The 27,448-nt window shown below is 40.2% G+C and overlaps 1 protein-coding gene across 4 annotated transcripts in view; it reads left to right on the top strand.

Moving 5' to 3' along the window:
• LOC117425155 (alpha-ketoglutarate-dependent dioxygenase FTO-like) overlaps positions 1-27,448 on the top strand; it is a 121,103-nt gene that overhangs the window by 76,789 nt on the left and 16,866 nt on the right. For 2 of the 4 annotated variants that reach the window (XM_058993930.1, XM_058993931.1), the window contains one exon: positions 2,823-5,136. The exons of the other annotated variants lie outside the window; for them this stretch is intronic. In XM_058993930.1, coding sequence (XP_058849913.1) covers positions 2,823-2,848 — 26 coding nt within the window. In that variant the 3' untranslated portion in view covers positions 2,849-5,136. Of the gene's footprint in view, positions 1-2,822; positions 5,137-27,448 lie in introns of those variants that run through there. 4 annotated transcript variants of the gene reach the window in all.

Raw genomic sequence — 27,448 nt, 5'->3', positions numbered from 1 at the left:
CTGTTACGCACGCTGTGACGTGGCACAGAGATGCAAGGACCACATTAACGGGGCGCAGTGGAACAGGCACATTTCTATAAATGTCCTAGAAGCCTGCAGTTACGTTGCAGGTGATTTTGTATCAAATGTTGTATTGCAGATGTTTCTAGTGTGCCAGGTAAGTGCCCTCCGGTGCACATTAATGACATTTTGGCACTAAGCAGACACTTGCCTGTAAGAGAGATTGTTAAACCCTTCCTTTGATCTCTCAGCTCCCAACTCCCAGCACACAAGCAAGCAAGCAAGCATGCATGCATGCATGCACGCACGCAAGCAAGCAATCTCCAACAATATGGAGATACACATAATTATGTATTCTTAAAAAAAAAATGCTAGCAGTAATTGTTTAAAAACACTTTATTAAGAATGTGCAGATTAATTCCTTCATTTAATTTTGTTCTACAGAAAGACTTCAAATGAGTTTGTCTGTCAAACAAATAGCCCACATTCATATCCTCCTGAAACCAGACTATTTCACAGTCAACTCAAATCCACCTCAGTTTGTTTTTGTGTCTTAGTTTTTTTTTAAATTTAATTTACATTGTCCAGTTAAAACCTGTGATATTCCCATGCCTGATTCCTGAAACAGATATTATGAATAGTAAAGCTAAATGAATGAATCCAGCTGTGTGCAGCTCTGCAGGTAAAGCGCAGGTAACCAAGCCCTTCCTAAGAGCTGGGGCACTCGGGTCAGCTGTTACTGTGCAGACAGTTGTTGGTTATTAATCTGGACAGACCACTCGGATCAGTAAAAGAAAATCTGCCAGGCTGCCACTCAGTTAGCACTCTCTAAGCAATGCCTTTAAAAACACAAAGAATGATGGCAGGTTAACGGAAAAGAACGGCAAGCTTGTTCATACAATGCATTGAACTGTTGTGACAGCCACAGGATGCTTTTCCAGTAGATTTGAGTAAGTACCTGTTATTTAAATAAGTACCTGTTACAGCGTTAAGTCAGCGAGGAGTATCTGAATCCTGGACCATCCTGTGGATTCTATTACACGTCACCGGAGAGAGGTTAATTTACTGCGCAACGTTGGGATGGATGGACCACTCGCTACTTAAGCACATGCTATTTCTTCCCTCTTGTCTCCCAAGCATGCAAGTACAAACAGCTTTAACACAGTTCTTTACCTAGAAACAAGCCCGGGGCTCTGGCCCAATACTTTTAATATATGAAAATTGAGCTGCTTTGAACTTGGATGTTTTTGATAACTACTTGGTATGCTTCCTGAAGGATAACCTGTAGGCTTGGCTTTCCAAACCCTAATCCCTTTGATTAAGTGCCAGGACAGATAGCTTTTATTGAATAACTCAGCCTCATAATTCTCCTTCATTCAGAGTTGAAAGAGAACTGCTCAAGTCTCCGTAGGTAAATCCGCAGACTTAGTTAAGATAATCCAAACACTGCAGTCGTGTTTTTTTTCTCTCCCTCTCTCCCTATCTCCCTCCCTACCTATCCTTATCTCGCTGTCTTTTCTGCTCAGGGGTTGAGGTAGTTAGCTATGGAGTGTTTACATATCACTCACTGGTGAAGCTGTGCTTTGGAAACCCAACTGGCAACAAAGATCAGAAAGCCAGCCCTTTAAGATTATGAAGACAAAGAGGACTAGCACAGTTGCTAGGTTAATTAGCCCTTCTCTCTGCGGCCGCGGGATACAAGATTTAATACCCCGGCCCCCCATGGTGCTCATTCTTAACTGCCACTTGAGGGAGCTCGGACTACTCCAGATGAGTTCAACTGTGTTAAGAGTGCCCACCAAGATTTAAAAAATGATTTTTCTTGCCCCTTGTGAGTCCTAGCAATGTTATCATGGATATTTCAAAGACTACAGTATAGCAGTACAAGTTGCTTCTGCTTCCTGCTACAAAATTGCATCCTGTGCTGTCGCTCACATTCACCCCAGTTGCCTAGCTACAATCAGGCCATGTGACCTACCACAGGAAATAATTAGAAAACAGGAAATAACAGTTCATTTTTTTATTTTTATTTTCTTCTTCACTGCTTGAGAAATCTGTTTTTTTCCTGTATTAAAGGCAGCAGTAATACAGTATTGGTCGGTTATGGATTTATTTAAAAATCTAGGGATCAATGGTATAAAAATCAGTCTAAAAAAGAGCTTCTGTGCAGAACAAGGCCTACATTGAACAGCGAGGACCTGAGGCTTCCTTGGCGTGTCACTCATTCCACAGTTCTCCCCACTGCGATTCCCCAGGGGGCTTTTTTGCTCTAACTTAAACCAGCCCCGATCAAAATGGAAAAGCGCAAGTTCATTTCCTTGACCCAGATTAAATATTGTCTAAAAGATCACAGCTGCGATAAAATATGTTGTTTTTAAATCCGTTTATACGTGGCGAATCCAACAGAAAATGCGCTCTCAAAAACAAAACAAAAAGAGGTCTCTTCAGAGCAAGGTGTCAGTAATTCTAGTTGAATGCACCCATATTTACTTCCAGTGGTGATGGTGCAAGGGCTGTACTAAGGACTAGAAAGACACTGCAGTACTGCACTGCTGTAGTTCTTAAACACATCCCAGAAGCTGTCCTGAGGAGACCCTGGGCTCTATTTTAATTATCTAAACGGTGAGCCAATCTAAATGCCAACACCCTGATATTGCCAAATCTATTTGCATACTTCATTTCACTGTATTGTTATTGTACTGTATGTGATAATGTTAATAAACTGGTCATTAATTCAGCCCTGTTGGATTAATAGTTAAAGAGTGGCGGTGTTAAGATTCTGCACTGTTTACCCATCCATCTATTATATACTTTCATTCTAGACCCTTGGAAATTCTTCTGGATCTGAAGGCAAAGCAGTCATCTGACTTCACAGAACTGTGGAATAGATAGTTGCAGGAGGTTTGCAGGACACAAGCCTCTCACTGCAGTGACCCATGAAGTGGCTCATTATAGCGGCACGTCCCGGTTCCCTAACCTTGATTTCAGTCTGCCTGTAGAGGCAGGCCAATAGGAGTCCTGAAAGCTTGTTTAAGAAATATGTTTGATTCCTTTTGAAATGGATTATTAAATCTGGAGTCTTCCTGCAAACAAGGATTTCAAAATGCCTTCCAACCACTATGAGACAAAACTGGCAAGTATAATTGTTTATGAAAACAACTGGGATTGTATTAGTAAATGTTCTTGTATACTTTAAAGACAATGGTTGTAGATGTCTTGTGGTGGTTGATATCTTATTTTTATGTACTGCACTGTACCGGTATGTTTTTCTGCAGTTTGAATAATTGAAGGAGTTTTTTTTTTTTCTAGTTTTAATTTAAATTTTCTGTGAATAGATTAATTTCCCAGCACCGCAGGGCCTAGTTTTAAATTAGCTTCTTTATGCCGAGATGGGATTTAAAACATTCTGAGGTGCTTTGCTTGATTCTAAAAACCTTGGATTGCATGTTTAAATATTAAATCAAATAAAAGTGAATAATAAATAACAAACAAGCCTTTGCAATCAGCGCAGACGAAGGCTTCAGTATTCATCGATATCACTTTGATAACATTTCTCATTCAGAGAGTGGCAAAGGGATGGGACACACATGCACTGCCTGGAGCATCACATACCCAGTACTGAACAGATTCTAATCTGTGTAGGACCTTTAAACAGTCAAGCAGTACCCTACCCTAACCCTAACCCTAGTGTTTTTGAGGGGTAGTTTTCCACCTGCCACGGTCAAGTCAATCAACCAAGACATGAATCCAGGAGAACATCATCTTCCGTCACGCTTTTTTATTGACTTTTTTTTTAATTGTAAACAGTTTGCGTAAATGCAGCTACTAAAGGGGATGTAAGTTGAGTACTCTATGAAGATACATATGTAATTCACTCTCAGCTTTTCCACATTTCAGAAGATTCCTTCATATCTTATTTTGCCACAATTTGTGTCACTCACAATATGTACTCTACTACTGTTATTATATACTTAAGTATAATTCGACAAGCAGTTTATTTTAGACAAACTTGCCTGATTACAGTATGAGGAAGCACACTGGTTGAAATTCCTTTAAAGTACGTTTTTTGAAAAGTGTGCATTCCCTTCTGTACACGTTAACCTGTATAATAGCAGGGGTGGGCTCCATGGTGACAAGGATGTCCCCCAAAGGAGAAAAGCACAAACTGGCTTATTCTGTGCTTTCATCATTGCTAACTCAGGATTAGCTGTTTGCAAGCAACAGCTAAATGCTTGCAGTTGCTAAGGTCCAAGACATGCTTAGCAGGCTGTATGGGATGCGTTACGTACAGTGCCTCCTCAGGGCGATTTTCAAAGAAATTATAGACGATTAAAGAGTAAAAAGAAGATCTGACTCATAATGGCCCATTCTTTGTTGCCGTGGCTCTGCATTGAATCAGGTTACGGCAGAAGACTCTGTTTAAATAGTTTCACGCTGCTTCACTGCATTTCCATCTTCAGGTTTTATGAAACCACCCTGGTACTTTTTTTATTAGGTTATCTTGGATCAAATATCGCAACACACTAAATACCTTCACGTCTTTCTGCTAAAGTAAAGAGCAGCAATACATTCCCGGTGACTGACCAGGCAAAGGCAGGGTTAGCATCTTACAGCATCGCAGTGGAATGGAGGCATGGTTTATGCAAGGGAGTCTTTGACACACATTGTTATTGTTGCCGTTGAAGTTGAAGGATTCAGGGGATTCGAAAGTTTAACGTGAACGATAAAAAAAAAGAATTGTGCAGCTCTCCGTTTGTTTTCGTTTTCGGTTTATGATTCTTCATGGTCTTGTCGTACATATTCTAGAAATAAACCTGGTCCTGCATTTAAATTTTTTTTTTTCTTACAGTTTATGATTTGTTGTTGTTATATCTGAATGCTTTCCCCCAGTTCTATAAACACAGCAGGCATTAACAGGGGGTTGAGTTACAGCTACCAAGTCCTAATGGGAGCACTACTGTACCTAGCAAGAGCACCGCACACTCGCAGTGTTTTCTATTGAGCTACACTTTTCAAGAGCGACTGATTTAGCATATCCGTTATCACTGGAGAAACACATTATAAATAAATAAATTAATAAGCTTAATTTGCTTATTTGCTGTGCTGAGTTTCTGTGTTTATCCCCCTGATATTGTCAGTCTGCTGAATAAACCATTAAAGCAATTCATGCATATTACTAACTTCTTGTTCTTTAGTATTTTTTGTACATTAGTTTTATTAATATTGAATCTGTTTATAAAGCTGCCACAGACTAGTCTTAAGAGTTTACAGAGATTATACAACAAAAAACATATCATACATACATACATACATCATCAGTTCAGATGGATCATTACATGTTGATATGCAAACTTAATGCATGTGTGAACCAAGCCTGTCCATGTGGTACCATGGAAATGTGACAGATTTATCAAGAAATCCCACTGTTCAGTTGAGACTGGTTATTTTAATTGTTACTTGATTTCATGAATTAAGGGACATAAAGGAGCTGCGCAAGGCTCTGTGAGTGCCAGACTAGGCCTGTGTTCTCAGAGTTCCAGAGCTGGCCTGTGCTCTCAGAGTTCCAGAGCTGGTCCGTGCTCTCAGGGTTCCAGAGCTGGCCTGTGTTCTCAGGGTTCCAGAGCTGGCCTGTGTTCTCAGGGTTCCAGAGCTGGCCTGTGTTCTCAGGGTTCCAGAGCTGGACTGTGCTCTCAGGGTTCCAGAGCTGGCCTGTGTTCCCAGGGTTCCAGAGCTGGTCTGTGCTCTCAGGGTTCCAGAGCTGACCTGTGCTCTCAGGGTTCCAGAGCTGACCTGTGCTCTCAGGGTTCCAGAGCTGGTCTGTGCTCTCAGGGTTGAAGGGTTGACTGGCCCGGCCTCCAAGTCGCTCATTAAGGGAGCTTAAGTGGGAGATGATGATGTCACCCTAGAATGAAGCTGAGTGACAGGACAGGTACGGCTGCTCAGTAATGACTGCTTTGGATCTGCATGAACTTCAGTTGGCCTCTTATTAGCTGGTCACGCTGCAACCCTGAAGTGTTTTTTAGCATTACCAGAACTGTTCATCGCTAAGGGGATACAAAATAACACTGCCTTGGGGCTGGTGTAAAGATCCTGTGGGGTTACATGTGGTATAAATATATTTCCTCTTTGATTGAATGTTCTTCCCCAAAACAATGGACAATGTAGAAAAACCTAGCAGAAAATAATAAATCATTTTTTTATGTTGGTGTACGACTGTAAAACTGTCAGGTCTGGTAATCTTTTATGTGGAGACAAACCCCCTATTTCACTGTAGAAGATTCAGGATTACAAACGCTGACATGGGCCAGTTTCATGTGGCACTGACGGGCCCAATGTCAGGGTGTAGTGTCATCTAGCAACACCTGTGCAGTGTGTTGGTGGAAGATTATTGACTAATCATCGTCTAGGAGAAGCATGGGTTAAAGCAGGCATTTCTGGTGTTAACACAGGCATTCAAACACATGACTTGGATAACCCATTTGTGAAATGCAGGGCTGTTATGTAAACCTTTCTAATGGGTTTAATGTATTCCTCTACCTCCAGCATGCATTCTGTATGCAAATTATGAATGATTCAGAAAGGGAAAGGTGCCTGATATCACAGAGGAATGTGGCACTCATCATTCTTTTGTACTGGCGGATTAGGCAGATCTGTTATGGGTTGTTAACATGAGGCTTTCAATTCAAATTAAAAGGAGACCATGTGTAGAATTAGATTAAAAACAATGCGAGGCAGTGGCTAGCCGAGTATACACTGGACTTTTACCAACAACTCAGTAGCTCCTTTCCTATTCATCCGTGCCAGTGCAGAGAGCCCTATTGTTGTGTCTTGGAAGCGGCTTTGTGCTGTGGTTTTGTTTCCTATTTAGTCTTGTAATGGGATGTAATAACCTGTATAAATCACATTGACTGGTAAAAAGCTCCGTAGCCAATAGTTGTCAGTCATGGCAAGCATGTGTCTGATGACTCAGTGGCATCCGAATGGAGTTAAAGGGGGTGCCTCACAAGCTATGGTCATGGTAGAGTTTTATCACACAATGGAATGGAACTTGTATGTATATAGTGCCTTTCCCCTACACAGAATCTGAAATCGCTTTACAAATAATCAAGAAACTGCAGGAGTTCAGCCACACCTGCAGTGGAACACCAAAGCATCTACACACACACACACACACACACACACACACACACACACACACATATATCTCGCAAGCGCTGGATACATTTTTGTTATTCCACTGAAGTGGCATAGCATGCTGATCGTGACGAGTCTCGAATGTGATGTTGCTTCCATTCCAATCCAGTGGTGTGCTGCTGAAATTAACTCATGGCTCTATCTAAAAAGATGGTTGTGAAGAGGCCATGAACAGGATTTGAAATAAATCCGCGTCGAAACAAAATGAAAATAAAGATCCGCCAGGTAAAGTAATCCTTGTCGGGGCTCATGGTTTACTGGGACATCCTCTTGCACCAAATAAAAACCTGTATACCACAAGCGATCATTCAGTATCCTCTGTATTTATCTATCTATCTATCATAGATAGATAGATAGATTATATTTTTGGTGATTGGGTTCAAAGTGATTGGGACCACATTGGAATCAATGCTTAGGTGGCATGCTGTTTGAATCTGAAACTTTAACTTTCTTATCAACAGGTTTCAAAACCTGTACATTCCAACTTCAAAAAGAAATGTGGAGCATGGGGCACCTTTCCAGCCCGCTTTGCAGTAGGCCTTGGACTTGCACATAGAGTGGCTTTGCTGGCTTCCTGTATCGTTTCATTTGGAGCAGTACCGAGGGTGTATTAAAGCTGAAAGCCAGTCCCTCTTCTGCTTCGTCATAATGTAGAGCTGTTAGTTTGTAAGGTGAAAGTACAGGCAGAGTGCATTGCTGCGCGGCTGACAGCTTGTCAATAACCCAGCTTTTTAGTTTGTTCATAGTCAGCACTTGCTGTGCATTTTGTCACACCGTTGGGAAATGTATACAACAAGATTATACATTCGGAATACCACAGGAACTTGTGAAGGAAAAACCAGCAAATGATAAATGATGCACTTTCTGCAGAGTGACACGCTATCTTGGGCTATTAACGGGCAGGGGTAATTGCAGTGGATTGTAATAGCGTGACAGATTTAAAAGTACACTGTGTCCAACATCAATCTTCATCGGAGCAAAACCAGTTTATAATAATCTTCATTTACTTTATAATGGAGCCCCACCACTGCTTAAGTAAGATCAAAAGAATAGTTGAGTATTTTAAAGAACAATTTAGCAGTTTTGCCTCCTTCTCTTGCCAGGACCCCCGTGTAAATGAGATGTACATCTCAAGGGTTCTATCCTGGTTAAATAAACACATTTGAAAAATTAGAATTGAACAGGTTTTGCATAATTATTACAATGGTACTGCAGGCTATAAAAAAGTAATTAAAGAGCTACAACTTTCATGGGCTGAAGGGTGTGTCTGCAGGGCGTGATAAATCATCGTCAGGGGCTGAAGGGTGTGTCTGCAGGGCGTGATAAACCATCGTCAGGGGCTGAAGGGTGTGTCTGCAGGGCGTGATAAACCATCGTCAGGGGCTGAAGGGTGTGTCTGCAGGGCGTGATAAATCATCGTCAGGGGCTGAAGGGTGTGTCTGCAGGGCGTGATAAATCATCGTCAGGGGCTGAAGGGTGTGTCTGCAGGGCGTGATAAACCATCGTCAGGGGCTGAAGGGTGTGCCTGCAGGGCGTGATAAATCATCGTCAGGGGCTGAAGGGTGTGTCTGCAGGGCGTGATAAACCATCGTCAGGGGCTGAAGGGTGTGTCTGCAGGGCGTGATAAACCATCGTCAGGTGCTGAAGGGTGTGTCTGCAGGGCGTGATAAACCATCGTCAGGGGCTGAAGGGTGTGTCTGCAGGGCGTGATAAACCATCATCAGGGGCTGCCTGGGAGAGCTATTGAAATGGGGTTTTGGTTAGTTTGCTGTATAAAGTCATCAATCTTGTATGTTAATAGGATACATAAAATAACCAGAAAATGGGTTTAAAGCAAAACGGTTTGTTTTAATTGGGAGTCAAATACCATTTATCATGAAACTGGTAAGGATCCATTATAAAGAAATGATAATACCTCTATTAATGTTATAAAGGATGTTATAAACTATTCAGCATATATAAGTGATATGCAACACAATGCAGTGTGAAAGCATATTTATATATAGTATTTATGCATTGTCCCGTGCTATTAATCACATCTTTAATATCATGTTTATAGATAGATATTACTAGACACGTAAATGAAAGTGACTCTGCAAAGGTACGTGTTCTTCTGGTTTTCTATACTTCGATGTGTTTTTTTGAGTTTGAGGGACACCCTGAAAGCTTCGATTCAGTTCCAACACCTTAAGGGTGGCTCTTTAAGAATCAGAGCTTGTATTTTTCAAAGCAGCTGGCAGGGTTAAATAAATCGAGAACATGAAGAAACACATTAACCGCCAATACTCAAAATGTGACAGATCCTCGCACAAAAACACTCTGGCATGCTTTAAAAGGCACGGATACAGTTGAGGGAAGCCTGATTGCAGTTCGTTTATCCCACAGATTGTAAGATGTCCACTGGGGAGTTTAAATAAAGCAGTCGGCTCCGCATCTTGAATTTTGAAAAAGATTAAATTAATGGGGTGTCTCTTTGAAAAATAGATAAGTGATGTGCTTTACCTAGAGGACTTGAGTGCTGATAAGACTGCTTCTAATTTTGAGGTCTTGAGTGTTGACTAGGGATGTTTAACCAATGGGTATGTATGTCTGAGACCAAAGCAGATTCAAGACCTCTAGCTCTATAGGGATGTATATTTTACAAATGACACTAGAACTTGTGTTGTGCCTCTAAGTGCTAGCTCTTAAAAAAAAAATATATATATATATATATATATAAAGACTATACTGTGGAGTAATGTTGTAATCAGATACCAAGGAAATATGTTTTGTTGTGTAAAACAGAACATGGTTGTGCGACTTTGCAGCTTACATTTTTATGTTTTGTTTGCGGCTGGTCAATAAGGCGTCTTGCTGGAATTACCATGTGAAATGCTAAGGAGTGTGAGGAATGGGTTCTGGGGATCTAGTCCAAGCTCCTGATGCACAGGAGCGCTCATTAGAAATCCGCCGGCTGCCTTCAGGCATACAATCGACAATATAATTCAGCAAATTCATCCAAGGCAACGTAAAAGGGCAAACGCAGAGAACAAGAAGTATGTAAAGCAGAGGGATTAGGCAGCGCTCTGCAGGACTAAAGGTTAAGGTCTATTAGCAAAGTTAAGGAATGCTTTAAAACATTGATCTCCAGGTTTGTGAGGCATGGGAACATGATGTTTTGTGGTACATAAGCAAATGCTTCGTTACCAGGTTGTTTTTTTTAGCTGCCTTTATTGTAATGTCAGATTACATCAGAGCAATCGATAAGAATCTATGTTGTAATGATGTATTGATTTTTTTTTTTTTGAGGAATATAACTCCATTTATAACCCCAGGAGTGGGAGCTGCAGGAGTGCAAAATGAAGAACCAGGTTTCCTTGACTTCAGCTGCAGTTTACAATCGATTAACAAGAGCTGGGGAAATAAGTCACACAAAGGTGAACGCTGCCTGGCCTGAAACATGATTACAGCACATTAGCCTTTTGGTTAAAACTTTGGGGTCACGATAAGTTAATTAGCGCTTTCTTATGGTATTAATAATGACAGAAGGTGGCTTTACATTGATTTTTGTTTTCTACTTTTCAAAATTGAACTGAACTTAATAATCTGTTGATTGTTTCTCAAGTAGTCACTTGGCTTACTGGAAGCGATTAGTGAACGCCAAACCTCATAATGCTTCATAACGCTGTAAGCACTGGACAGAGAGTGGTTTCAAACAAATGAAGGCAGGATACATAAAATAACTAGATGTCTATAGTTTAAAAACAATGCTTTAGAAACCATCTATATCTTCTTAATACTGTATGTCTGAATTTTTTTACCAGTCTTGCTAGCTGAATTTCAAACATTTAAAGAGCTGAATTTTTAAATAACCACTAGGGGTGTGCAACTGTAATTACTGCCCCCTCTGCAACTGTGACAGCTCTGAGTTAAATGGAAAATCTCTATATAGAAATCACAGTTTCAGAGGGGATAGAAACTACAGCTGCACACCTGTAAAGGGTCATTTTTTAATACAAATTCAACAATGAATAATGAATATGATATTTTCAATTAAATTATTATTATTATTATTATTATTATTATTATTATTATTATTATTATTATTATTATTATTATTATTATTATTATCCACTGGGGAGATCATTAGTGTTATCTGAAGTTGGCTTTGTTTAATTAAATTAAATTCTTCTTCTTGTTTAGTTCAATCCGGAGCACATTCCTCCTGTTGGAAGCCTAGCCCTTGGGCTGACACTGCACCTGCACGCGTGAGCCTGTTCATGCGGAGCAGACTCTGCAAATTGCATTTGGTTGTTGTTTTTTTTTTTATTTTATGGATGAGTCTGAGACCACCGTGTTTGAAATACTTGCATATCCTTTTGTTTAAAAAAAAACAAAAAAAACAAAAAACAAACATAAATGAAGAAACAAAAGATTCTGAGCAGAATAAAAGGGGGCCGGTAATAATGTAAATAAAGTGGATTTTAAAATGGACTAGGAAGCTGTTACAGCATGGCTGGTCTGCTAACAGTGTCCTCAGTAAAGGCATTTCCACATTCCCAGCCCCCATACCCCTCAAAGCACCTGGCTCTTTCACTACAGACTTCCTGTTCTTAAAGCTCAGCCTTCCCTCATCTCCACATCAGACATCTGCAGCCTTATCTAAATCTGGATCAAGAACGACACATAGTGAGCTATGTATAAATACAAAAGTGCCGGCACTAATTCATACACGTATAATTAAAACCAAAAAAGTGTGAAGTCGGTCGTCCTTTTTTTAGTTTTTTCCTCAGAAGAAACATTTCCCTGTCTTTTGATGTCTTTGGTTAATCTTTTTTTTTTTTTTTTTTTTTTTTTGCTGTCATTGTCTTCATCTTTGTCATTTCCATTGCATAATGCTCTCTTCCCACAGCTAGGCCCTTGTTCAATTAGAAAGGTAGGAGTTGGATGATTATCTTTTCCAGTGTACCGTGTTTGATACTGTTTATTTTACTAGCAGCAACTAACTGCTACGCATCTTCAGATAAAGCCTCTTATCTGTCAACAGCACTCTTGTGAATTAATCATAATTCAATAGGTTTACTGATCAGGATTCTGAGATGCATGTTAAGATAGAGCAATCAGATTTGTCTAATCTATCATTAGCTGACAGTTGCTCTGGGCAGAACATAACTTGGCGTTAGCACCTGTTTTTGATCAGGTTAGCATGGCTCTCCTGGAATTAGGTTCAGTAGCATCCCCTAACGTACTGGAACAGAAAAGAGGAATGCGTCTCTCTATTAAGTTTGTTACAGGGTAATACATCGTCAGGGGTGTAACCCAAACCCCAGTTTCCTCCCCCTGTACTTTCCAAACCAGTAGATTTCTATTGTAATTTTCTCAAATAAAAAAAAAAAAATGAAGAGGTAATGTGGCGAGCTGACGAATTTGAGAAAGGATTTGCGGGGATCAGATAGGAGTATAGCGTTGGGCTGCAAGGGTCACCTGGACAGAAGGGAGATAAAACAATAATTAGTTCTCAAACATAACAAATTATCAACCCAGTCACGTCTGAAGGCTCAGAGATTTGTTTTCGTTTATTTGCCCAGTTGTGCATTCTTGGGGGTAATTTACAGCATAGCTTGAAGCAGTTGGCTTAATTCAAAGGCATAAATGAAAGCTTTGATGGCATCTTGACATATTTTTCTTGTTAAGCAATGTTTAAGGTAGAGATACAAGAAGCAATAATTACAGGTTTGACTGCAAGTGCAACTTGGGTTCACTGCCGTCAATACAGCTTTATCTTGGGGAAAAGGCTGAAAGTGGAAAATTGATGTTCAGTTTTATTGCAGGTGGTGCATAACGTTCATTTGAAACGAAAAGCTTGGCTTTTATGAGTTTGTTGAGTTGAAAGGTTATGTCTGTGTCAGGTACATGTTGTAAATACAGGATGTATTGTTCAAACAAAGCATGTTATGTTTTATAGCATGCACACACTCATACTGCAGTCTCCTTATAGCATGCACACACTCGTACTGCAGTCTCCTTATAGCATGCACACACTCGTACTGCAGTCTCCTTATAGCATGCACACACTCGTACTGCAGTCTCCTTATAGCATGCACACACTCGTACTGCAGTCTCCTTATAGCATGCACACACTCGTACTGCAGTCTCCTTATAGCATGCACACACTCGTACTGCAGTCTCCTTATAGCATGCACACACTCGTACTGCAGTCTCCTTATAGCATGCACACACTCGTACTGCAGTCTCCTTATAGCATGCACACACTCGTACTGCAGTCTCCTTATAGCATGCACACACTCGTACTGCAGTCTCCTTATAGCATGCACACACTCGTACTGCAGTCTCCTTATAGCATGCACGGACTTGTACTGCAGTTTCCTTACAGCATGCACTCACTCGTACTGCAGTCTCCTTATAGCATGCACTCACTCGTACTGCAGTCTTCTTCTAAACAGTATTGAAACATATTGAATGATTATCAAGAAATTAATGTATGTATGGATGTATTGATGTACGTACGCACAAAAAAACAGTCACAAAGAGATGATAAAATACCAAGAAGCAATGCGGATTGAAGCAGCCTGAGAAATGCAACAGCAAACAAAGTGAAATGGAACGGCATATAAAATGCCTTTAATGCTGTGCCAGAGACAGATTAGAAGCATTACACAGTTTGGATAAAGTAACGAGACAGACTTAACAACTGACATTCTGTATTTTACTCTATACAGTGGTAAACGACTTGTAAGCGTTAGTGGCATGTTATATCATTGTGATACTGGCACATGGTCCATGCTTGTTTGTTTGTTTGTTTTTTCCTGCAGTGAGGGCTTGCTAAACAGACCATGCAACCTCCATTATATTTTGTTGATTGTTTTTTATTTTTCCATGTGTGAGTGTGTGTGTGTGTGTGTGTGTGTGTGTCCGTGTGTGTGTCCGTGTGTGTGTGTGTGTGTGTGTGTGTCAGTGTGTGTGTGTGTGTGTGTGTCAGTGTGTGTGTGTGTGTGTGTGTGTGTGTCCGTGTGTGTCTGTGTGTGTGTCAGTGTGTGTGTCAGTGTGTGTGTGTGTGTGTGTCAGTGTGTGTGTGTGTGTGTGCATGTGTGTGTGTGTCTGTGTGTGTGTGTGTCTGTGTGTGTCTGTGTGTGTGTGTGTGTGTGTGTGTGTGTGTGCGTGCGTGCGTGTGTGTATAGTCCGTTGATTTTTATTTTTGGTGCAATTCATCGTCAATTAAAAAATATTTTCCAACGTTCTGTTTGTGTATATTTTAAACAGCACAAATTAAATCGAGAGGCAGGTTGTGTGAAACACTCAAGCTGATGCCTGTCAGTAAAGCTTTCCATGTTGGCATCATTTCTATACAACAAACCCCTTTAAATTATTCTTGACACTGTGGAGAAACATCTACTATAAATCTGTAATGAGCTCTGATGAGCTCTTCCCAATTAATTAATGTGCATGCAGTTTTTTTCTTTTATTCTTTACCAACCAGATGCCACTGAATAGCTCAAATAACACTGCTGTCAACAGTAAAAAATGAAGATCCAAACCCTAAGAAAGGTACTTCGATACTGAAAACAGATGCCAGGTTATTTCTGTTGTTACGCCATACATCCTGGAGGAAGCCGCCATAGTTTAACATCTGCACTTCCACTGGCTTAATTACCCGCACCGTCTCGCGAGCCTGTCAGCAGTTTGTTTGGTAGGAAACGCCAGTGCAAGCCATCCATCTCCCTCAGTTCTTTCGTTTCTTAACAGAAGTGCGGTCAAATCCGGGAGAACGGCTGGGTCAGCAATGCGCGCCACCCTAGCAGGGTAGATCTGCATAACTTTCGGTGCCGTTCCTTAAGATACCTGATGATATACCCTTATACCAGCTTTAAGCTGGACCGGAGCGGGACACTTTATTTCAGTGTAATAAAGGGAAACACTGCTATTGACACTGTCCTTGTGGTTTTAGGGCATGTGAAAGGGGAGGGCCAATGGCTACAGTCAAGCACCATGCGAGTTTCACCTCAGACCCAGTCTAGAATGAGATGATGTCAGTTACACAGTAATAGCACACTTGGGTACATGGTAATTACATTGGGAATACACTGTAACATCTATAGTTACAGTGTAGTTACAAAAAATATATAACCATTTCAGCTAGTGCTTTCTTCATTAGTGTAACCTGACAACCTTTTAATGATGCAATCATGGGGCGTGCTTCTGGGTTCTGATGCTCCTATCATGAGTTGTTATCAGTATTCTTAGGAAGTTTAAAGCCCTACAGTTTTTTTTTTCCTTCCGGGTTCCATTGCTCTGCATTCCCTGTTTAAAAAGCCAGTACATTTAGTGGAATTTTAATCATTTTAAACTGTCCAATTCCAACATTATATATATATATATATATATATATATATATATATATATATATATATATATATATATATATATATATATGTTTAGATTAGAATTTATTCATGGCTCGTATAAGTTTTAATTTTCCCTATAATTTTGAGGTTCGTTTCTCGATTGATTTGATTAAGAGCGCCCTGCGTTATTTAATTAGCTTTCTGCTCGACTGCATTTGGGCTAATCAGAGAGTCCTCCGAGCCTGCTGATTGCTATTCCACGATGCCAAGCAACTGCTCTGTAACCACAGATTACAAGACAGAAACTGTGCAAATGGAACTTGAAATGCATTTATATTCAGATTGTACAAAATCAATGTAAACCTATAGCTGCATTAGGGATGATTTTACAGTGTACTTAAGAGTAACAGTGCATTTCCAAAGCAGAACAGTCATGGTTATTAGTCTATGGTGTTGTTTTTAAAATATCGGGCAATATGGTTCATTTAAAATTAAAAAAGAAGAAGAATCTAACAGCGTGATTATGGTAAACTTGCTTCTTACCCTACAGCCTTACGTTGTCTAGATTGATAAAAAAAATAATGTTAGCATTGCTAATATAGATATATATATATATATATATATATATATATATATATATATATATATATATTTTTAAATAATATATATATATATATATATATATATATATATATATATATATATATATATATATATATATATATATATATATATATATATATATATAGTACAATACACTACAGTAGTTGTCCACGGCTCACCCGTTGCTTATTAAGTGGTGTTGTGGGGTTTGTGTTCGGTGTAGAGAAGCTTCTTGTTCTTTTAAGAGCCTCTGCTGGTTGTCATTGTAATTGATTAATGATTGCTGTTGTTGTTGTTGTGGTGTCCCCCCTCCCCCCATGTGTTTAATGTATACAGCAATCATTATTGTAACCAGGAGCATTGCCTCATGTCCCAGGGGCACTCTTGTAAATGGGTTTCTACAACTCCAGTGCACCCTGCCTGGCTTTAAAAGGTAAAATGAAGAAAAAGAAAGAAAGAAAGAAAGAATCTCCATTTAACATTCTATTAAAATATAAATATGATTTTAAAAACATAATAATTAGAGTCAGTATGATAACTATGATTTGAATGAAAAAACAATGGGTTAAAAAAAATGTATATATATATATATATATATACGGACACATAAATACACACATATATGCTAGCATTGCCAGTTATACAGAGAAAGCTTCAGCATTCTATTTTGAAACAAATGTGTCTGATACCTGGAGAATCTGTGATTTACACTGCATAAAAGATGGACTGTATTTGTATCCAGAATATTGCCTGTCCTTCAGATCTATCTGTCTTGCTTACGGAGCTCGCTAAAGTGGTGGAGATAAACTAATATTTGTGTATAACCTCAGCCAGACAATACAAATGATCGAGAATTTTCATCTTCTTATGCATGCAGAAAATATGAAAAATTGTGGTTTACAGATATTTTCTCAATTCAAGTGTAAATGCAGGGCCCTGAGACTGCCCTGGGCCACGGCAGTGGCTTTAAAGAAGTACTATTTGCCTAGCAACTGAGTAAAAAATGATTGGAATATTAGACTCATCTGCTCTGCATTAAGAAGCCCGCCTGCCCGCCCAACAACTTTCTGCCATCGCAATATGAAAGAAAGCGATTTGAGCTCATCTCGAGCTATGATTGACAATTACAGCTGCATAATTCACCCAGTCGTCTTTTTTTCTTCCCCTTTATTTTCCCTCTCGGTGACATTCCAGAGAAAGTGCCCAATAAATATGTCATATATCATCCGTGGCTTTAAGACTCTTATGGGGGTAATCTTCCACAGCTTGCTGGGCCCATATTCATCATGAGATTTGTGACTTGCAGAGGTCACGGCTCTGGTGATTTCCCCTCCTGATATTGTCCTTAGTGGCTTTGACAGTAAAGAGCTCCATCACACTCATTGGTAAACAGCCCTGTCTGAGGGGGGCTCATCAGCACCTATGAGAGTGAATTACTCCGGATTGCACCGTCTACTTGGGCCATTGCAAAGATAATTAGATTTGATGTCAACATTTCTTTGTCACCTGCTTCCCTTTTGTGTGTGTGTGTGTGTGTGTGTGTGCGTGCATGCGTGTGTCAGTTGTTATTTTGTTATTTATTAGCACCCTCAACATCGCCATCTCTGTCAGCTTTGGTGGAGCTTGTGTTGACAGTCATGAAGTTAATTAGCAGATCTAATGAGCGTCGGGTTTGAGAGCGAGAGAGAGAGAGAGAGAGAGAGAGAGAGATTTCAAGTGATTACCCGATATCTTTTGTTATGGAAAATTTGACAGCTTTTAATTTATTTATTTTTTTCCATTGCTTTAGTTTTAAGAATAGTTACTACAACTGCTATTACTACTACTATTAATAATATTAATAATAATAATCAGTAAGTGAAGTCTCCTTTCTTTGAACTCTTTTAGACACCAGTAAAAAACAGTAATGTTGTTGAAGCTGACACCCTGGGATCCTTCAAGAAGCTGCTTGATGAGATTCTGGGATCAATAAGCTACTAACAACCAAACGAGCAAGATGGGCTGAATGGCCTCCTCTCATTTGTAAACTTTCTTATGTTCTTATGTTCTTATGTTCTTATGATGAGATTCTGGGATCAATAAGCTACGAATAACCAAACAAGCAAGATGGGCCAAATGGCCTCCTCTCGCTTGTAAACTTATGTTCTTATGTGTTATATAAAGTGATTATATATAATCAGCTACTTTGCACTACACAGCTTTACAACCCCTTTTTGCGACACCTGTGAAAATGGGAATCAAAACCCTGTCTGGTGTTTTTCAGCTTGTTTTTACAATGAAACTGCAATCACAACGTTTCTTCTCAGGCCTGTGTCCTTCTCTGAATCTCAGTGCGGCTGTCTTGTCTGTTCTGTCGTTCTTTTCATTTACTTTCTATTTATCATAATCTGCCTTTTTGCTAAATAACCCCCCCCCCCCTCCCCCCGCCCTCAATAAATCACAGGCAAAAAAAATACTGCTCTCCCAGTCAGATCTCACATCACTTCTGCAATGATGAGAACTATTTTCATCTCTCGTTGAAGCATTGAGATTTATTGGGCTTCGATAAGCGACAAACTAGCCATCATTCTCAGCCAAATAGACTCCCACGTGCATTTATTCTTATTGCATTGTGTGATGCTAAATGGGACTGCAGTCTCCGTCCCCCTTGAGGCCCCGCCCCTGGCAGAGTGGGACGGTCTCCTGTCTATGTCATTACTTTCTATTAGATAAAAAATAAACACTGTAAAGGAGCGAGCTGCGATGGATTTGCCTCTGTCCTCTCAAAGCAGTGATAGGATATCAGAAGACCTCCACCTCCAAAGTCAGCCCCCTCCCATCCAGCCTTAGCAGGCCTGTCCCTTGAGGGCACTTTCATTGTACTGTAATATTAATTCTGCTAACTTTCAGACTTCATTGCTGACAACAGGCCGTTTGGCTTTCAGAGCATATTACATTAAATTTCCCATTTAAGCCGCGTCTGCTTCGGAGGCCAGGGATGCGAAGGAAGTCTGGGATCTTCTGCCACTCTACTCAGAGGGCAGGTGTTTTATAAATTGCTTTTAGCTGTGTTTTCTAGGAGTAGGGAGCCGGGTTAAACCTCTCTCTGGCACTCGGATTGTATTTAATCATCAATAAGGATGAAGCCAGCAAAAGAGAGACACGCGGCCCCACATTTCTTTGAATTTTTTTTTGCTTTATAAAACTTAATAGGGATGTTGTTTTCTTCTGGTGCCTTACACGCCTGCCCTCGGATTCATTTTGCTGACCTCTGTCTCAATATGCTTTGGAAAAATGTGATAAAGTGGCCCGTTTACTAGTCTGCCTCATACCCTTTCCAGGTAATGTATTCCACCCCTCACCCAACCACCACCCTCCGCCACCCTATCAGTGCCCTAGACTGATTTCATTGACAGTGTGCTACTCTTGAAGTGCTTCGGCTGATTCTTTTACCCTGTCATCATTTATTTCCAGTCTGAAGTATAGAGTGTGTGGAGGCCTAATTGGATCTCCTCGAATTGAAGCATAATGCACTGGGTAGTTCTTCTGAGGGGTTGTCTAGACTTGAAGAAAAGCTGCTCATCACCACTGCGATTTTGCTATCCCCTAATCTATGAAGGGAGGTGGGCTCCAGGTTAAAAGGGGCCCGTCCTACACCGGCAGCATTCTACAGAGTACTAGAGTACCACACTGCCTTAAACATACGTATATGATGGGATTGTGAAAAATGTCTAATACCACCATTGTTATATAACAGTATGTGTGCAAAAAAACAAGGGATCAAGAGAAACTTTGCACTGTATTATGTTGCTATATTAGTCATACATCTATTTCAATTAGCCATGCCACTTGGCGAATTAACAAAATATGCACTATGCAATTTCTTGTTTAATTGTACAGGTGTGCAAGACAAAAACCAATAACAACAACAGTCCTGCAAAGGCTTGCTTCAGTTTCTCAGTGAATGGTTTGCACATTCAGATCAGTCTTGGTGTGTGAAGAATCCTACAGTCATCATTCTTCATTTGCATACCAAATACGAGCGTCGACTGCTGTGGACACTTTGCCTGTACTGCTGACAGCTGACAAATTTGAAATACATTTAGAAGAATGCAAAGGGTTTACTGCTTGTAATGGGATTCTATATATTTAAAAAACAAAACTGTACATTATGGGCCCTATTTTTAAGGACAGTGTTTATGAAACATTCTCTTAAGTTAAACAGTGCTTTGAAAAATAAGAATAAACTTCTAACCTCCTAAAATAATTAGAAAATGGTTTAGGGAACTACCAACTTAATTTAATTCATTCAAATGAGCTTTTAAAAAAAACATCCTTGGTGATGGTGAATTGTAAAAAAGACATTTAATAATGCTGGGGTCAACTATACTGCAGTACTATAAGAGTGTATTGTTTTTGTTTTAAGGAGAGTCCCAAGGCACATTAAACCAAGACAAGATGTATTTTAAGTCTGGTAACACATTGTGAAAAAAAAAAAGGGAATTGTTAGTTTTGTCAACATCATCCTTGTTCCCCCTTTTTTGTGCTGAGAATCTTTTGTTTTTTAGGATATGCAGGTATGTGAACTACAACACTATGAGGATTGGTAAATCTAAACAGAAAAAAACATGCTGGGTTTTTTTTTTTCGGGGGGGGGGGGGGGGGGGGGGGGAGGGTGGTGACGACAATACCACCAAAGGGTTAAATCAAAGCAGACTTTCAGCGTACTGCTCAGACTGAGACATTGTCTAACACATCACGAGTCAGCAGATAGTGTCATGTGGGTTATAGCATGGCCCTGTTCGAGGGGCTGAGAATCATTGTGACACTCAGGGGGCTTCTGTGTCACCCTGACGGTTGCGCTGCTCTACAGAGGGCTGACATGCAGGACAAATCCATAAAGACAGATAAGTAACAGGAAGAGTGGCAAGGGACCAGCCTGAGTGCTTCCCACTCTCACCTATATTGACGGATAGGTCCTGATTGGGAGCAGGCGGTTCTACTGCTCATCGATACTGCCAAGGATTTCCGGGAAGGGGGAGGCATGTAAATTGCAGCACTCGTGAATTAAATAATGCAGTGGAGCGCCGTCCTTATCCTGTTATTATTTTGACGGCTGTTCTGTGAACAGTTCTGGGAAAACCTAGAGAGGTCTGGTAGTGATGTGTGAATGTTGTCAGCTTTCCTAATGGGCCTGATGAGCTCAGCGTGTCTTTAAGGATATTGATTTCTTCGGTTGTGGTGGAGGTGATTGACACAGGCAATGTGGAGGGGGTTCTCCAGGGGGTCTGTGAGGAAAGATTTGTTGAAGATGTATCTGGCGTCTCACTATCGTGCAGTACAGCAGCTAAAAGGGTCTGCACAGTGCATTTAAAAATGTGTCGTACAAAACCAGTTTCTGCTGCGTTTGTCTCTGGCTCGGGACGCTGTATCTGCTTCGCTCGTCTCTGGCTCGGGACGCTGTATCTGCTGCGCTTGTCTCTGGCTCGGGACACTGTATCTGCTGCGCTCGTCTCTGGCTCGGGACGCTGTATCTGCTTCGCTTGTCTCTGGCTCGGGACGCTGTATCTGCTTCGTTTGTCTCTGGCTCGGGACGCTGTATCTGCTGCGCTCGTCTCTGGCTCGGGACGCTGTATCTGCTGCGCTCGTCTCTGGCTCGGGACGCTGTATCTGCTTCGCTTGTCTCTGGCTCGGGACGCTGTATCTGCTTCGTTTGTCTCTGGCTCGGGACGCTGTATCTGCTTCGCTCGTCTCTGGCTCGGGACGCTGTATCTGCTGCGCTCGTCTCTGGCTCGGGACGCTGTATCTGCTGCGCTTGTCTCTGGCTCGGGACGCTGTAACTCACTGAAGACAGTTATCCAGCATGTATGCTGTGTTGGACATCAATGCTTTAATAAAGCAAGCTGCCTTTCCCATATCCACAAACATTTTTAGGTGGTACATTGTGTGAAGACATAAAAACACACCCAATAAAGTTACCAAATCAACACAGACATTTAGCTGTGCTAACAGCGATTTGGAGTAAATAGCTCTGAGAATCAAGACCGTTGAGGCAAAATGTTTATCAAAAATTTTACTAAGTTTCTAACTAACCAATGTTTCTGTGCGTAAACTTGAATGAATAAATTAGTAAATAAGTCATTTAAGAAGAAGATGATTTTCTGTCCTGTAGATTTGTGTTCTCATTGAATTGTTTCAATCCGTATGGTGGTTAATGGTCTATTCTGCTAATTCCTTTGATTGAAACACAAGTAAAAACCATCCAACCAGGCCGAAGCTAAGCTCACATCTGTGCAGAAAGGCTCTCGAATGTTTATTTATGGCTGTGTGAAATGGAGGCTAAATTAAGCCAGCCTTTTGCTGCAGAGTGGATAAGCGACCATTATGAATTACCCTTAATTACAGCTATTTCCTAAACTAATAAACCTGCTAAATCTTTATAGCAAGGTTCGTTTACCCAGAGCACATAAAGAGCTGCAAGCGCCAGGCATCAACCACAAGCTGTCTGGCAGAGTCTTGCTGTAAGCAGGGACCAGTGCTATAAATTTGATGTAGGTTATATTAATAGCCATTCCCTATTACTGCCCACAGATGCCTATAAACATAAAAATTGCTCTCCTGTGAGCCTAACTATCTCTAGAAGCTAGATGTGGGTAATGTTCCATAAAGAATGCTTATGCAGCGACAGAAGATTAAGGCGCTATTTACATTTCAAGCCATGTGTCATTGCTTTCGAGGGCCGACCAGCCTTGGCTTACATGCTCTTTAATGTTTAACATGCTAAGAAGCTTTTTTTTCTTTCTTTTTTTTTTTTGGCTTGGTACAACACAGTATAGTATTGTGACATGGAAAGTGGTTGTTTTGTTTTTGTTCAGTACCTATAGTGTATAAGCGAAGGTGCACAAGGTCTGCATTCATGCTTAATATCCGTTTCTAATGGCAGATGCTTGCTAACTCCAGTCTTTGATACATTCAAAGGTGGGTAAGCTAGAAGTCAATAGGAAACACCCATTCGTTTAATCTTGCTGTCATTTGAAAAGGAGTGTTTCTGGCACTACGGAGGAGAAACTATTGTAGGCCATTTGTGTAATAATATTAACAGATTATAGAAGCCTTCATTTACCTGTATTTTTAAAGTAATTATTGTGTTCCTGAGACCTGTAATTAACTCTGAAAATCTCAATAAATATATTTAACAAAACTATGCTGTAGCAATGTGAAGAAGAGCAAATATGTTTGCGTGTTTCATTACAGCCTTGTTAGAACCACAGGGTGATCTATAACACCTTATAGACAAGTCTGCTTTACACATCAGAAATCTTAAAAACAGAGAATTAGTGATGGGCTCTCGTGAATAATGGAATGTTGAAATATCCAGGGAGCCCTGTGTGTGCTGTGTACTTTGTGTACTGTGTGTGCTGTGTGTACTGTGTGTACTGTGTGTGCTGTGTGTGCTGTGTGTACTGTGTGTACTGTGTGTGCTGTGTGTACTGTGTGTACTGTGTGTACTGCACAGTGTTGAGACTAACACTACATGCAAGCAGTACTACCAGATACACACACACACACACACACACACACACACACACACATTCAGAAGCACAGTGCCGCCTAGCCTCTGGCCTGCAAACTGTGTTGGCCAACGTCAGCACAGGCCAGTCCGGCAGCTCTTATAAACAGTGCCCTTGTAATCCCTCACACCCACCGGCATTCCTGTCAGAACAGGCTCCACTACTGTGGATTGTTGCCTGCATAGCCGGTATAGCAGGGCTCTGTCTCTCCGAGATCTGGAGCCTGTTAGCAGAGCACTGTTGTTATTATTAGTAGTCGTAGTATTGTTATTAAGTTTTCGTTTTTATGCGGCACCCCTTGGAGAACACTGCACACGTTGTGTGCATACGTGTAGCGGACCATTCCGAGCATTGATTTGTGAAGGTTCATTAGATAAATGCTGACATCACAGATTGATGTCTCTTTAAACTAGTGCCTGGTGCAGAGCCATCAGGGGGAATCAAAAATATTGACTTAACATGTTTGTGCAGAGTGCCCGCTGGAGAATTCCACTGCATTAACGGGATCCATCAATTGAGGTGTTCTTCATTATTCTAGTTCTACAGTTCACAGTTGGAAACGGGCCCTGTCAGCTGTGTGATTCCCATTCAAGGGATTCAGCTTCATCTTCAAGAGGAGGGAAGTAGCAAAAAAAATATATAAAGAGAGAACTGAATACAGGCAGTTGCATCTATTTTTCATCATCACATTTAAGCCTGCTGTTCAGTAATTACAATTTTTGAGTATAGACAAATTTTCCTGTATGATTCAGGGAGGGGAAATTGACAGGGGACTGATTAATTGGCCTGCTTTTTTTCCAGAGGCCTAGGAGCTATTTTGGTTGCTTAGCGAAATGTTTGCAGGTAAAATAGCATCGATGGGTTTGTTTGTGTTTAACCCTTTAACCTCTCCAGCGTCGATAGATTGAATGCATCATTTGTATTTGCAAGTGTTTCTTTAATTAAGACCTCCTGAAAAAAAATCTTTGCCATCGACTCGTTGCATTCCCTTATTGATTAAGCACGCCGAATCATGTACTTGCTCTTCAGCGGAAGGCTCCAGCCTCCTGTCATGACATGCAGACATGAACAGTGAACAAGACTCAGCTGACAGGTCTGTCGCTGTGCTGTGGTTTACAATGAAGCACCTTGCTATCCCCTTCAGGTATCTCCAGCACAATTCTGAGGCTTGCTTCTTGTGGAAAACCAATGTGCAAGCTGCAGATACTTGTATGCAAGATGCATGTTCTGTAGAACCTCATGCTTGCAAAGCCCACACTCGAGAACTGATCTGTCAGCCGAACACACAACCGGAAACAAGGCTCCAGGCTGTTGTAAAGACGTGAAGACAGTGTGCATATATTAAACCATTCAGAATAATTGCAGACATTACAGACACCTCCCTATTCCTGATGTGTTCATACTGTTGAGGTTCTGCTGTATATCCCCTTTGGTCACAAATCTTTTATTTGATGTTTAAACAGTTTGTGTGAACGCAGTGGAGTTCGAGAAGTTGCCCTGCCATAACTTAATAAAAAGATATAGGCATTATAAAATAGATGTAGATAGGAAACTTAACATGGTCCAACCATCTGAATATTCTTACAAACATTGCTGCACATTAATTCAAAGCCAAAAATCCATGTCTAAAATGGCAAGTGATGTGTGGGATTAATATAAAAAACAACAACAAAGTGATGCTTCAGAGTTGGCAAGCGAGTCAGAATCGGGGGATACAGATGCAGGTAAAACACATCACTCGGAAGTGCTTCACACTTTCCAGACACTGGCCAAACTAGTAAGGTAAATGCTGCGTATAGTGATCAACATTTTGTTTTGTTGTGAACCTATTTTCTGTTATGAGGAGAGTAATAAACGAAAACCAAAATTGTGTTTTTTTTTTCTTTGTACAACACCCTCTTTTCCACATATATTTTTTGAAGAGTTTATTTAAGTAAAATTTGACAGTTTTCACTTACATGCACAGCTTAAAAAAAAAAAAAAAAGTAAACCAAAGGTAATGCTATCACTTCATGAAAATGTGTCATTTGCCACTTTGTTTATTGCGAAGAAACTACAATGGCAGGGATAAAAAAGAAAGAAATGAAAAAGAAAAAAAAGCAATGTCTACTTATGTACTGTTTCTGCCTGAAATACGCATTTGAAAAGTGTATAATTTTAAGTTTGACATCCTCTGCTTTGTAGTTAATTCAGTGGAGCAAAGTAAAGCCTTCACAACCTATTCTGGAATATTACAGTTTTACATATTATTTTAGGATACATAGTATTGGAAATTGCTTTAGTTTTGTTAGATTTAGCTGGGAATTGTGCAGCATGTGATTGTAACAGGAAAGTGAAAGTAGTTTCTGTATTAATTTAACGTAAGTATGTTAGTAATGTACTTTAACTTAGGTGTTGTATTAAGTGATATGATTATTACATTTGACCTGTTGTCAGAGCTATAACTTTTTTTTTTTTTTGTCTCCAGTTTATTGTAGAAAGTCTTGGGAAGTTGAGAGGGGCTGCTGTATGTTTTAAAATGAGACACAGTTTGGTTTTATTATAGAAATACATGAACAAAAACTTAAGTGCATATGTCTATATTTCCTTTATTTTTCATATGGTAAACTAAGTATTGTTAGGAAAATTAGCAATGCGGCCACCAGTAAGTGTTCAGTCACAGGAAATTGGCCGAAGAAACCGAGCCTGTCAAAGATCTTTTATGTGAGTTTAAAAAAAACCTGTTTGGCAACAGTAAGAGATGCACCTGCGGCACGCCTCTCAAAGATGGCACAGTGGATATGCACTGAAGTTTATTTTCCCCTCTGTTTACTGTCATGCCATGTATTTCATTTAGAAACTTATCATTTACATTTAAACACTTTGGAGCTAGAACATGCATATTTAGACCCCATGCTACACTTTGAATCAGGCGTTTATTAAGATGCTTATACAACATGAGTGCTTTCGTTAGTTAACTTGAATGCTGGCTGCGCAGTAATTGTCAGAACATTTTCTAGTTTTAATAAAATTAATAACATGCTGTTTTAATAGCAATGTAGTGAGATTTTTATAATTATTTGTTTGCAAGATGTCGTTTGAATGCTGGTCAGGAAATGATATTTGCTTTCTATTTTTATTATTAATGGCGATCAAACTATTGTATCATATTAAGTAGTTATTTCTGAGATGTATTAGTTGATTGGTGCAAGTGCAGTGTTGCAACGTTTTGTTACTGTATGTAAAGTCTGATTGGATAGTCAGATTTTCATGACCATTTAAACAACCCCCCACCACTACGCACGTCTTGAGCGCCCTGTGACCCCCCAAGGTTTGGAAATGTCCTTATCTGGCCCGCCAGAGAATGTAATTGAGTACCACTGCTGTAGCAGCCTGTAGCATTTACACCATTCTGTAACATGTACACCAGCCTGTAGCATATACACCAGCCTGTAGTATATACACCAGTGTAACACAAACTTTGATTTATATCACTTTGTGTGGAGTGGGGAAACATGGTACAACAAACTCTGGGCACTGCAAATGTCAGGATAACTGAACTCACGAATGTGTAGGGTCTCTTATTGTATATGTCTACTTGTGCAGTATGGGCTACTCAAACTGTGTGAAATGATGTATCTTATAGTAAGAGACCCCATACACAGTGTATTATGTGATTAATAATAGATTACATACACTGCAAGACCATAACAACTGCAAGTTGTCTGAGTAAAAGTTCATTCCAGAAGAGGGAAACTGCAGCGTACCTTTCAAGCACAA

The sequence above is a fragment of the Acipenser ruthenus genome, chromosome 20, assembly GCF_902713425.1.
Source record: "Acipenser ruthenus chromosome 20, fAciRut3.2 maternal haplotype, whole genome shotgun sequence".
NCBI classification, from domain to species: Eukaryota; Metazoa; Chordata; class Actinopteri; order Acipenseriformes; family Acipenseridae; genus Acipenser; species Acipenser ruthenus.
The sequence above is the reverse complement of the archived record's forward strand: the minus strand, read 5'-3'. Positions and strand labels throughout refer to the sequence as shown.